Below are 13622 nucleotides of genomic sequence, written 5' to 3'. Positions count from 1 at the left end.
AAAATGCACAATGGGATTCCATTTCTAACCTCCGGCTAATCACTACTCAAAATGTTATGTGCTTCACTCATGTTGATGTGCAGTATTTGTGAACCCAAAGATGATGAATCCTTTTGTTTTGCTCTTTTATTTAGGCATAATTCATTCCACACGGCACGGGAGCCCAGAGTGACAGAACTGAGCTGAAATTTCACCCATAAACCCCCACACCCCTCCTCTCTCCCTCCCTCTCTCATACAAACACACAGCGGAGCCAACTATTGTCCAAACACAGCCTGACACTGCCCTCTTATGGCACACAGTCTTGAAACTACTTTTCCTTTTGAAATATTGACTGAAGCAGATCTATGAAAGAAAAACTCACAAGTATTACATCAGGTCATCAACTTTACATCAGTATGGCTGTAACTGTGACTTGTTCAGAAACAAAGGGCACGGAGACATCTACTGTAGCGGGAACACAGAGGTGGTTTTGAGTATTTCGCCAGGTGTTATATGTCTGTCTATCTGGGAAAAGATTTCGTCACCATGATAGTGTCCCAACTGTGCAAGATACACAAAACATTACAAGTCTGCACTTTAGATCGAAATGAAGAAGGAAAATGTGTTTGATCTCAACAAGGGGCATGGGCCCTCCCACGTTACGCCCCTGGGACGATAACTGTGCGAGATACAGTCCAAAAACTTTACACGTGTAGCTGAGATCAAAATGAAGGTTGAGGTCGAAGATGGGTGGGTCCGAGTAAAAAGGCAACAGTAGTAGGGGGGTCGAAGCAGGGAAGTCCTCACAAGATGGTCCCTAGTTTGAATAACACTGTTATTGTATAATGTACTTAAGTACTGCTTGTATGTTAATTACTTAGTATAATAAATAAGTGCACCAACAGATCCTTCACTTAATGAATATTACAAATGAAAACAACAGACTTTCCCTTCGTGTATGTTTTTTGGTTGTTTCAATAATATTTCAATCAATTTTGGGTAACTTAATTTATTTTTAGTTTCCATTTTGAAGTAAAGATGCACAGAGCCAACTTTCAACAAACGTTTTTGATTAATAAGCTGTATGCCTCTCAGTGTGGGAGTAACTGTGTTCACTCTTATGTGTAAGGCAAAATCAGGCTTGATTTAAACTTGGTTTTCCTTACTTTGTAATACAAAATGTAACAAATAAATGCATGGATATAAATTCTACCAAATTACTTTTTATCAGCAGCAGGCATCTACGTTCCGACCGAAAGAACGAGATCATGGATACAAGAGGCCAAAATCAGTTTTGTCAATATGGTGGCTGGGCTTAGACTTAGAGATATGGGTGAGAAGCTCAGAGTAGAGCTGGTGCTCCTTCGTGTCGAAAAGGGACGGTTGAGGCCATTGGGGCATCTGATCAGGATTCCTCCCGGGCGTCTCTAGTTCATGGTTTTACAGCCACATTCAACTGGTGAGAGGCCCTTGGGCAGACCAAGAATGCACTGGAGAGATAATATATCTCGTCTGCCCCAAGAACCCCTCAGGGTTCCCCAGAAGAGATGGAAAAACACTGATGGTGAGATGGATGTTTAGAATACCTTGGTTAGCATGCTGCTACCGCGACACAGCCCTAAATAAGCGGAAAATAATGGATGGATGGACCAGCAACTTGGTAAAAAATATCTTTTTTAACAGGAATTACAAGTAAACCTTCTAAATGCAGCAACAACAAATAGTCAAAATGTCAACAAGAAAGTGTATAATGTATATAGTATATAAACATAGAGTTGAATAGATCAGCATATAGATGTGCATCCCTATTTTGAAGTTGTGTTACTGTTTATTTGACTAAACTGTATGGACTTTTTGACTTAATTTAAATCTCAGTCGCAACACAATAAATTGCATCGTTACAGTTTTTTTTGATAGCTTTGATGCAGTAGTCGACTCAAAATACACATTTTTCAAAACTGTTAACGCAAACGTCTAAACAGTGGCACCAACGGTCAAAATGACAAGTGCATAAGCGCTTCCAATCAGTCATTAGACAAGGGGCATCAAAATACAAAATTCAGCTCTCAATGTGAATCAGTGCTGCATTACTGGTCAGCAGCTTACATTTCAGTGCCTATTTGCTTTCTTGCAAAAAATAGATCCAGAATCATATACAATGATTTTTCAAATTTTATTGAATGCAGTATTCATTCTTTTTTTTTTTGAGAAGAAATGAAATATTCCAACAGAAACCACATATATATAGTATAAAAATCCATCACCTTGTAAGACATAAGGAAAATGAAAATAAAAATTCTGTACAATAAAGAAAAAAACCTCTTCCAGTCAATTCTCTCTTGACAAATGGGCCACATGGCCTCATCTACATCGCACTCAATATTTTCTCTTGCGTTGCACCTAGGGAAAAATCTTCTTGCATGCCTGATCCAGCCTTGGCATGCCTATGCATCTATATCTTGGGCAGCAGCGGTCATTGCATCGATCAAGGGCATCTGGTCATAGGGGCGATGATCGTAAACCTTCCATCTCCATGCACTGAAGAATTCCTTTATAGGATTTAAAAATGGAGAGTATGGAGGAAGCCTGCAGACTGATTGCAAATTGAAAAGTTGTGTGAAGCAGTGTCAAACAGGTGCTTCAGTGATTTCAAACTGGTCAAGAAGTGTCTAAGAGATTGGAACATATATGTTCTGTTTGGTTACCACAGCTAAAGCAGTGGAGTTTAGACTGCTTGAATGACATCTGCGTTAACTGATTTGCAAAAGGGTGCGGGAAGTGTGTCAAAACAATGACAATGGGTTAACTCATTTGCAAGAGGTGTCTTTTGCTCTGCTGAGAGACTGATGATGAAGACTGAGAGGTGACCAGTTTCTTCAACCAGGTCAAAGCAATAAAAAAAAACTGTAAATCAATTAAAATCAGATTAAACAAAGCTACTTGATGCAAATAGTGACTTCTTGGAAGTTTCTTTACACCTAGTTTGAATGCTAAACCTTTCTAAATCACATCTTTGGAATGAGTCCTTGGATTGGGTAAAACTCCTCAATGCAACCTGAACTTTTCTTTAAAAAAGGGAAAACCTGCCATAGAGTCCAGAGGAACCAGACCCAAGCTGTTCTTCTGGAGGATTTGTTTCCTCAAATAGGCACTGTGTTCTCCTTGCAGCCGCAGAATGGAAAAGTCCCACAGCAGGGCTGAAGCCAGGGTCTCCACAGAATCTTGTCCCAAGTCATTTGGTTTTGAAGGCTGCACGCATCAGCGTTAAGGTGTGAATGAGTATCATCAGACGGCTGCTCTTTTTCGAGGGTATTTTGATGCTTTTCCACAGCTTTGGCGGTCTGCTCGAGGATTTCAGAATATCGCGGCTCAGTATCAGGGGTCAGTTGGTGGGACTCTGAGGGATCATGGAAGAGGTCGTACAGCAGCGGTGGGTTGTGGTGCGTCACATGTTCTCCATGACATAGACAGATTTTAGTGTCATAGCATCCGCCAGCTCCCGGGGGAGAAAAGTTGGGAGTGAAAAAGTGCACTTTGAACACGGAATCACCTGAAAGAAAACACAGACCAGGAGAAGATGTCCCATTTTGTTATGACTGGGCTGAGAGACATGGTTCTAACTTTTAACTGGTTGTTGTCTTTAAAAAACCACGGTAAGGTCTTCTAACATGAATACCTAATTTACCGCAATGACCTAAAAGAAGGCAATGTTTTTGATTTCCCACGTCATAGTCATGAAGCCCCTTAATAAGCAACTATAGACCTTTTTAATGGAATTCCAGTGCTAAGCAACAGCCTTGGTCCTTGTTAACTTCATGTCATTCACATTCACTGCAACAGGAATCAAACGTGGACACATTTCGAATGTTTATGTTTACAACTTTGAAAAGGTCTATACAGATTTTGCATGGCAAGGTAAAGAATAGATAGAACATTTTACTTTCTTTAAATTTTATTTTCCCTTTTAGCAAAAAATAATCCTGTCAGGAATTGTCACAGATAAAATATCCATCCCTATTTACATTAAAGCTGCAGTCTGCAAGTCTGGCAGATCGAGTTGAGTTTTGAATGTTTACAACTCTCAAGCCCATCCCCCACTACCACCAAGCTCTTCCGCTCCCTCCCATCGACTGCTCGTCAGTACGTATGCACCAGATTCCTGTTAAGGCGGCCATCTCTTCTCTCTTCGATAAACGGCACGGAGTTCACGCTACACAGAGGTAGGCTGGCTAACTTACTTAAAGATAGCAATTGCTAACGTCATTTAGCGTATGTCTAGCTTGAGGCGTGTGCATGTGATATTGTAACATGCTTGAGGTGGCAGGGGGGGGATCTGTGGCGTGTGCACAAACTGTGACCGACAGTCGGCTCTCACACATCCCTGCGCTCAGTGGACAGGATGATACGGGCGTGGTCGATTTTTGCAAAACAAACAACAGGCTTTAGGTGCATGTAGAGGCGCTGATTGCAACATTATTGTTTAAGCAAGCATGTCGAAGGTTCTGTCATTACATTTTACTCTAAAGGTTTTACAAAATCTAGAAAAAAAATAACACCTACTTTCTTAAGCTTCATCATAATGCTGAACTCACATACACATTTTGTAAGTTTCAAAGCTAGTCGTAAGTTGTTACTACTTGAGTAGTTAGTTTATTAGTGGTAAACTACTTATGAATGCCTGAAGATACATTACAGTTAGATTTCAGTTTCAAATCAAAACGTGGCTTTTTCTACAGAATAAATCTTCCTTATAATGGTCAGAAATGTTTGTCTGCACCACTGTATCTACATTTGTGAACTTACTTCCAGGTGGGTGCCAGCGTACAGCATTCAGATAGATTCCACAGTAGTGGAACATGAATTCATGCTCGGATCGCTCTACCTTCCCCTCCAACAGTGGCATGAGGTTATAGCCATCTGACGGTCTGAGGGGGAGGTACAATTAGGAGAAAAAGAGAGGGACGAGGGGAAAGGGCTTTAAAATGATTACCATAACACTAAACGGAAAAAGAGAATCTAGAATTGTAACCTTTTGTTCAATAATAAACTATCTTACACAACATATCAACTAGTGTAATATGATTATCTTGGAAACAAGAGAACACAAGCTTGTTATGTCAGAATCAATAATAAGTAGTTAAGTTATAATAATAAAACAGTAGATTCTACTTATACTGTATCACCTAGAATCTATGCAAAATTAGCTAAATCAGTCAATCATTTGTCTACAAAGAGTCTGAATTGTTATGCTCAAGTCTAGAGTACTTGTATGGTCATTTCTCCCTTCTTTGTGTTAGTGTTAACAATGGTTTGGTGTGCTATTACATTCAACAAGTACAGAAGGTTATAAACCTTTCAGAGAACAAAACTCTAGGGAAACAAATATGGCTCAGAGTACACACAATACAAAGAAAGCAGCCATGATCTTTACCTGTCTGGTTGTGTGTCCTTGGCCAAATATGTCAGTGTTGGATACAGGTCCATGAGGCTAGTGGGTTCGTCCACTACACTTCCAGCTGCCAGTCTGCCAGGCCAGCGGAAAATGCCAGGCACCCTGATCCCCCCCTCCCAGCCTCCCATAGCTTTTCCACCTATAAGTAATTAACAGAAATGACACAACACAAACATCTATTTTTTCAGTAAATGCAGTAAGAAACATATGCACTTTGTATAATTGTCATTTAACCAAGATTTATACTGATATTCAAAATGATTACAGCTAGAGCAGTGTTGCGATACAGGTACTGGTGTGCGTGTGGCCAGCGTTCTCGAGAACCGCTCATCTGATCGACTTTTCAATTGACACTGCACTCCCTTGGGTCCTCAGCAATACACCAGTATGAAGTCGGTTGTATGAGATATGCTTAAGACGCTTTACGTCCATACATACACAGACAGATAATCATTCCTTTGTAGTAAGAGGATGCTGCTACAGCACCTTGTATTGGCCAAATGGCACCGAATGTGTCATAGGCACTCAGCAATCATATCTACATCTGACCAACAGCATTTGAGCAAAGTTTGAGGGCCAACTGTAGCAAAACTGTGTGGAACATAAGAAATCTGAAAATTTCTAGGAGGAGTAGCGAAAAAAAATGATTTCGAATGAAATCGATCTAGATGCTAATGAGTGTGACTTATATGGATAAATTTGTCTGGACCCACAGAATCCAAGAAAAAAATTGTTTTGAGAATTCAAAGAAGCAGAATAAAAACGTGGATGTCTGTATCAAAGAATACAGCTAAAGTAACTGTCATCAAAACAACAGCGTAAGTGCCTACCTTTATAGATGCCGTTCCAGCCTCCTTTCTGTCCGATTATGGAATTAGCAACCTCTAGGTGTCCACCATGGTCTGATGTAAAGTACATCAGAGTATTGTTGGCTAGGCCAAGGGAGTCCACTGTGTCCGTGATTTTACCTAGAAAACATATTAATATAGCATTAAGGCAGGACACACCAAGCTGTTTGTTGGCAGGGTTTTTTGCATTGGCAATAGTCGGCCCTTGTCAACTGTTTTTCGGCCAATTCAGCATGTTGAATTGGCAGCAGCATGTTAGTGAGAGAGCATTCTGATTGGCAGTTCATTCAGTGCAAGACTTTGACAAATGCATAGAACAGTAATATACGCATAGGATGATAGGATGGTTGCACCTTTCGTGAAATGTTGCACTGGGTAGTTGATGGCCAATCAAACCAGTTTAACACCCTCAAACCAATATATACCAATATATACATATATATGCCAATATATTCACCGATCATCCAGTCCATTTCTTCTAGGTTATCACCGTAGCGACCATGGCGACTTTTGCCAGCAAAGGCAGGTGTTTTGAAGAGCGGAGTGTGGACATGTGCCAATGAAAAGAAGAGGAGGAATGGATGATCGACATTCCTGAAGAGGAGAGAAGATAAGATGACACAATATTTTGTCATTGTCAATAAATCCCAGTCATGCAGTTTAGCCAGTCTCTGTTGTCGCTTATTCCTATGTGCTATATAGCTCCACTGATGTACAAAAATAACCACATCAACAGAAAACAAGCTACATATTGACATCTCTTCATAAGGATGAGCACTATAGTTTATTTCGATCCCACATACACTGCCCTGGTGCAGAAATACTCAGGGGTCTATGGTGGTGCTGCCATATTCTGTTTCAGAAGAATTATTTAGAAAAGAAACAAACAACACATACCTCTTTATAAAGTTTTGTGCTTCTCCCAGCAACCTCTGGGGCATTGTCTCCACTGTCATTGGCTGTTCGATTACTTCTTGGTTCCGCATGATGATGCAGTTCCAAGTCGGCATGAGTTTAAAGGGCATATACCACACAGAGGCTGCTAGGATACTGAGAAAAAAAAGGGCTACCAAAAGCCTCAGGCTGACTTCAAGGAGGCCACACACACGGACACACACCTGAAAACACAAAACACATACACACTTAATAAAACCACTGCTGTACAGTACACAGTATGAATAAAACAACATGGGTTCAGACACTTCAATGAAGTTACCTAATGTACTTAAAAGTCAATAAAAACAAGTAAAATTTAGAAATGAAAAAAAACATGATTAATATGAAAATATGTTTAAATATATACAGGTATACTAGACTAACTTTTAATGCAATACATGCACGCGCACACGCACACACTACTGTATCGTTGAATGAAACACTACCACAAATTCAAATATGGAACAAATTAAAACCTAAAAGTTATTACTGTCGAATTAACATCTCTTTGATAATGTCTCAACATTATCATCTCCACAATAACAGGGTGGATGCATTGTATTGCATCAGACCTGTAAAATTGTGAAACCATGACACTTCATATTACTTTCTGGCACTGCAATACCATTATTTTCCCACTAGATGACATTAAAAACCAATACCAAAGATGCACTCATTTCCACAAGTGAAATAAGTAGTACAATGTGTCCTCTGTTAATACATGCTGTACAGTATTTAAATTTAGATCTGAAAATAGTTTTATAGACTGCAATCTTCCTGCTCTGCTCTACATTGTTATAGTTCTTCATTTTGTACCGGTTCATTTCCTCTTTTCAAGCTTTTGTGTTTGTTCTACCTGGGGCACAGCTTGTTCCCATTTGTCCCACAGGTAGGGGAGACTGGTGAGTGTTAAAGAACCCTTATTTATCAACTACAAATAGAGAAGTTTCCAATTTCTGCAACTACCGTATATTACTGAAATCATTAACTGATGTCAACTACATGGAGTTCCATTCTTACAACCTGCCAGTTTTTCTGACCAAGTGTTTTGGCATGATGAAAACGTGTTTAGTTGTGACTGGGGGGGAGAGAAACAAACCTGTTTTTCTATTCCCAAAAACAGGTTTGTGGTTGACGTGACTGTGAATTTCACAACTGCAGTTTTGTTCCCAATGTTTTAAGCGATTAACTGTTAGGTATTTAGCTGAGGGGTGAATGGCACAGCAGCTCTTTTTTTCATCCTCTTCCTCTGGTGACCCAGTCCCAATGTATCTCTGTTTTCTTTGTTTTCATTTTTCATGTTGGTTTCTCTCTCAGCCATCTTTTTTTCATATTATGTGCCACGTTTTCAGATTAACCTTCCAAGGAGAGAAAGCCAAACTGACCAACTGAGAAAATCACCCACTAGTGTGAAAAGTCCAACTCCAAGCAACATGGTCAGAATTTGGAGTGCTTGCTGGATGTCTGCCAGGATATCACTCCCCTCTCCGGGCACACATTCATTGAACAGGGTGAAGGGCAGGCCGTAGAAGTAGCTGAAGCCGTGCTGGTTTGGATGGTGACAGTGATCCCCTCTATGTTCACAGTTCACACCCAGGTGCCACTTACCTGCACAGATGCAAAGAAAGAAAAGGGCTTTTAACACAGAGATTCCACAAAAGCCCTGCAACAAGAAGGCTGTGAGAGAGATGGATGAAGCACTAGTCACTCAAAAACAATAGACAAGAATGTGAATGCACAGCAGCCTTTCACCTGGGATCTTTCTATAACTTAAACAAAACTGTGGGTAAACCAAATGCAAAACCGTATGGTTTTTGTGTGTTGTTTATGCTTGTTAAGTGTGAAAATCTTGATGGACCTAACTGCATCTCAAGTTACCTCCTTATATATGAGAAGAGATGTTTTGCTTACACTTTCTAAAACACACACGAGTAGAAGACCAAGAGATGACAAGCACATATATATACCCTATATTCTACCACTTAAAACACTTACAATCCAGACGCACAGAGATCTCAAAATAAAATATTCTATTTCCAATCTCAGAGTTATTACTGGAGCTGTTTGTATAATGTGGATTGACTTACCACCTATCGGCTTTACTGTGCACTAAGAGTACCTCATGATGTATTGCTGTATTGATTTATTTTGACCACAGCTTTATCCATAACTCGGTCGCCTGGGGTAGGGTCAGGTGAATTTTCACAATGAGGAGGACCAAAGAATAAATGAACACATTAGATCTTCTCACCCACTAGGCCGGTGGTGTATCCTTGTTGCTGCAGCCTCTTAGCAAAGGTGGTCTCACTGGGTGGAAGCCCCCCTGAACCTCCAAGGAACAGCAGTACCTGCACCCTGCCTGTGCTACCCATTCCTAGTCAACAGACCAACACACATGGGCAAAAATAAAACAAATAAACAATATGGAACATACTGACAAATATAGCCACCCAAATAAGAAAAAGCGGCTCCCTTTTGCGCTTGCAAATAAGTTTAAGTGTATCTCTTACCTGAGCGGAGTGCATATCGCCCTGTCATAAAAGCGGCCCGGCTCGGGCTGCAGAGAGGAGCAGCTGCAATATGCTGAGTCAATTTCACCCCTTCAGAAGCAAGTCTGTCTATGTTAGGAGTCCTACAGGGACAGCACAGAGGTATATATGTATGTTTGTATGAATGAGACATATAGATAAAGAAATAAATACACAATGAATTCCAGGCAGACACACACTAGGGTTCTCACAATACTAGAAATTTAAAGTCGATACCGATACCCAGGAAAATACTTGATACCATTTTAGATAGCACAGGGAGAAAATTACAAAAAATGAGGGCAGCATTTTTAAAATGAAGATTAGAACAATACAAACATCAATAACAACAACACTTGTCTGATGTAGTGAATTTAAGAAAGAAAACACATAACTGTAGGGTGTATATAAATATTATTTTAAAATATTGTTATTTTTTACAGTTCAGAATCTGATAGAATATCCGGGTGGCAATAATACTGTACTAGCATGTTTTTTTTAATATAACCAATGCACTTCAGCAAAAAGTTTTATTTTGTGAAAAATGATGAGCAAAATTAGAGAACAATAGGAACTGTGTCAGAAGAGAAGATTTGAACAATGTTTTGTTAGAGTTATAGGATTGAAAAATGAGAACAAGGCCTTTGCTTTGAATGACTTCAGCACACCTGCGCCCACAGGACATCACTAGTTTCTCACACTGCTCTGTTTTGATCTTGGTCCATTCTTCTTACAGTCTCTTCCACAGTTTGGTAACTGTAGTGGGTTTCTTAGACATTACTTTGTCAGCATATATGTTCCAGAGATTCTCTGTGGGGTTTCTACCTGGATATAAAAATAAAAGTTTTTGTTTATTAAAAAAAAAAGAAATTCAGAATAAACCAAGTTTTAATCATTTGTTTTCTAATTTTGACTCCAGTGTATATGAATATGACAATTATGTTCAAATCTTCTTTATTTTATTGTGTTGTAAAGCTCAGGTATTTCTGTGAAGGAGGTTAAACCTTGGATTCAGTTGGTGAATAAGTTGTTGTTAGTCAGGTCCACAGTGTAAACAGGGATCTGATTGATGCTAAGGTATTCAGCTACAATCCTGTTTATCTTCTGTGTTTCTGGTGACATGGCTCCATGTTATCATTGCTGATTGAACAGAGCTGGTATAGCAGGCTGCCAATGTTTCTGTCCCGTTGCTGGTTGACTTTTCGGATACTAATTTTTAGTATTGATCATTTTCAGAGTATTGATTTTTTTGACAACCCTACACACCGCAGACATGATGTTCTAATGAAGCTGTGATGATGATAAATTACATTGGTAGTAATAAAAGCTTTAAGTCGGAAAATTGAGTGAACAGATGCAGACAATAGGTGAGCAAAAGAGAAAGAGACGTGCAGTAACAAAACTTTGTTTGGACTGACCCGATGGTGTCATTACCGTAGCATCCTAAATCACCGATGCCCAGGTCGTCCACCATCATCAGAACAAAGTTGGGCTTCCTGTCAACAGTTTCCCCCGACACTTCCCTCCCTGCCGCCAGGAGCAGGGAGAGAAGGAGATGTGCACACAGAGGGTACCTTAGGGTGAAAGTTTGAATGTGTTTTGAGCAATTTTGATTTGACGATGTACAGCTGAAACTATTACTCGTTTAATCGATCCTCCTGAAAATTAATCAGTAACAATTTTGAAGATCCTTTAACTCAATCATTCTAACATTCAACATCACATTGGTGAAGCTTCTAAAACGTGAACATATGTGCATTTCATCTGTTTGATATAGATATGTAAGGTAAATATATTTGGATTTTGGACTGTTGGTAAAATCATTTCGATTTAGACAAATTTTGAGTGACAGTTTTCACTATATTCTGCCATTTTGCACACCAAATATGAATTTAAAGAATACTTAATACTTAAAACAATAGGGCTATATCAATATCGTGATATGAGACTAGACATTGTCTTAGATTTTGGGCTGCATTCATTTACAGTGCAGAGAATTTTCTGAACTTCCCAGCCAGCTGTTGTTTGCCTTTACTAAATAATTCTATTCACATTAATGATGATTATTTATCAACAATCTCAGTGCAAATATTTACTGAATGCACCAGTGGTCAAACCTGCAACATCGTCGAAACTTAGATATCGATGTATTTGGTTAAAAAAAAATCGCATTTGATTTTCTCCATATGACAATTGTGTATGTCCTCCTCACAAATATGTCCTGTGGTTTGACAGTTCCTTTTCACAAGCACAACATTAGGATAGACTGAGTCGAATCGGTTCCTTTTTTTTCCAAAACTGTTTATCACTATTGCACAATACCAATCGTTGGATAATAATGGCAAATAAAATCCAGCTTAAGCGAAAGGAAATGTGGCTGTGGTTAAGTCGTCTCACAAAAAATTCAAAATCCCTCCCAGTGTCAAATTGCATATGGGCGAATGGATAATTTCCTGATTTTCAAGAATTAATTAGAATTATTCCATAGGAGGTTTGCTAATATATACAATGGATTCTTGTTCACAGTGACTCTGACTATCATTCTAGGAAGTATCAAGACTTTTTACTGTATGATTTCATCATTAATTAGATTCAAAATCCCTCCTAGTGTCAAAGTGCATATTGGCGAATGGATCATTTCCTGATTTTCCAATGTCTTGATACTTTCTAAAATGATAGTCAGAGTCACTGTGAACAAGAATCCATTGTATATATTAGCAAACCTCCTATGGAATAATTCTAAATAATTCTTGAATATCAGGAAAGTATCCATTCGCCAATATGCACTTTGAAACTGGGAGGGATTTTGAATTAAATGTATGATATAACCAGTAAAATGGTTATATCATGAATCTACTGTAGTAATCTACAGTAAAATGTCTTGATATTTTCCATAAGGATAGTCAGGATCACCGTGAACAAGAATACATTGTACATCAGGACACCCATAATTTCCCTCATGTGTTACCATTGCGCAGGGTATAAAACTGCTCTCCCATCCACTTTGGCCAAGTCTTACCAATAGACCGTAAGTGCATTAATAGTCGCACAATAGACACTAAGCGGCGGCTGGCTTGACGGGGCTTTTTCACTCGGAGGCTGACGTGACCGCAGTTGAACAGTCTATAGTATCTTATAATCAAAACTGTCGACATAAGATGGACGCATCTTTTAGTTTTAGTACATTCAGTTGGTTTTACGGTAGTTCAGTCAAAATGCATAGAATATTATTAACAAAAGGGGAAAGGCAATTCTATCGTATGGACTCACTCACCTCATTCCCGCGCGACACAGTGCAGTCGTTCATATAACTTAAAGAACGTGACATTCCTCCTTCTCGGCTGAGGATCATGAGGACGCGCCTCTCTGCAGTATTGGCTAGCTTATGAGCGCACAACCACATTTGCCGTAATGAATAAAGTAAATGCGCACCAAAAAAGATTATATTTTAGAACTGTGGCTACCAACCAAGGGCGCCACGGTGGTGTGGTGGTTAGCACCGTCGCCTCACAGCGCGGGGGCCCTTCTTTGCGGAGTTTGCATGTTCTCCCCCTCGTCTGCTTGGGTTTGGTTCAGGTCCTAAGGTTTCCTTCCAAAGACATGCAGGTTAATTGATGTCTAAATTGCCCATAGGTGTGAATGGTTGTCTGTTTCTGTTTGTCTCTATGTGCCCTGCGATATTCAGCCTGTATTTTTGCAAACATTAAGCTGTTTTCCACTGTAGCTTCAGCATTAAAGCATTTCCAGACCTTCTTCTTTCTCGTGTTGGTCACCATCTGACCAGAGTGGCCCTAGGGCACTGACTTATCCATGTAGTATGTTTGCGGCACGCACACACACACACACACACACACACATACACACACATTTCCACAC

The 13622-nt window shown here is 39.6% G+C and overlaps 1 protein-coding gene across 2 annotated transcripts; it reads right to left on the bottom strand.

Annotated features, from left to right (window-relative positions):
- Positions 1-2176: 2176 nt before the first annotated feature.
- arsh (arylsulfatase H) lies at positions 2177-13090 on the bottom strand. Of its 2 annotated transcripts, XM_083921389.1 has the most exons (11): positions 13021-13090; positions 11165-11320; positions 9729-9850; positions 9470-9592; positions 8624-8826; positions 7180-7400; positions 6740-6876; positions 6265-6402; positions 5414-5573; positions 4786-4907; positions 2177-3532 (listed from the first exon to the last, which is right to left on the bottom strand). In XM_083921389.1, exons 1-11 carry the CDS (start codon positions 13023-13025, stop codon positions 3123-3125), a joined length of 1797 nt encoding a protein of 598 aa, XP_083777515.1. In that variant the 5' UTR covers positions 13026-13090; the 3' UTR covers positions 2177-3122. The 2 variants fall into 2 exon arrangements, with proteins under 2 accessions (XP_083777515.1, XP_083777516.1); XM_083921390.1 differs by lacking the exon at positions 13021-13090 and having other exon boundaries at positions 11181-11306.
- Between the last annotated feature and the right edge of the window lie 532 nt (positions 13091-13622).

This window comes from Echiichthys vipera (assembly GCF_963691815.1).
Source record: "Echiichthys vipera genome assembly, chromosome: 10".
NCBI lineage: Eukaryota > Metazoa > Chordata > Actinopteri > Perciformes > Trachinidae > Echiichthys > Echiichthys vipera.
Note: the sequence above shows the minus strand (reverse complement) of the source record. Positions and strands in the feature narration are given on the sequence as shown.

What these genes read in the sequence shown, in the direction of transcription:
- arsh (XM_083921389.1), bottom strand. An exon ending in AAGGACACACAACCAGACAG is followed by an intron (nt 4,908 to 5,413) that starts GTAAAGATCATG and finishes CCTCCCCCTCAG; the next exon opens with ACCGTCAGATGGCTATAACC. An exon ending in ACGCTGGCACCCACCTGGAA is followed by an intron (nt 3,533 to 4,785) that starts GTAAGTTCACAA and finishes GTTTTCTTTCAG; the next exon opens with GTGATTCCGTGTTCAAAGTG.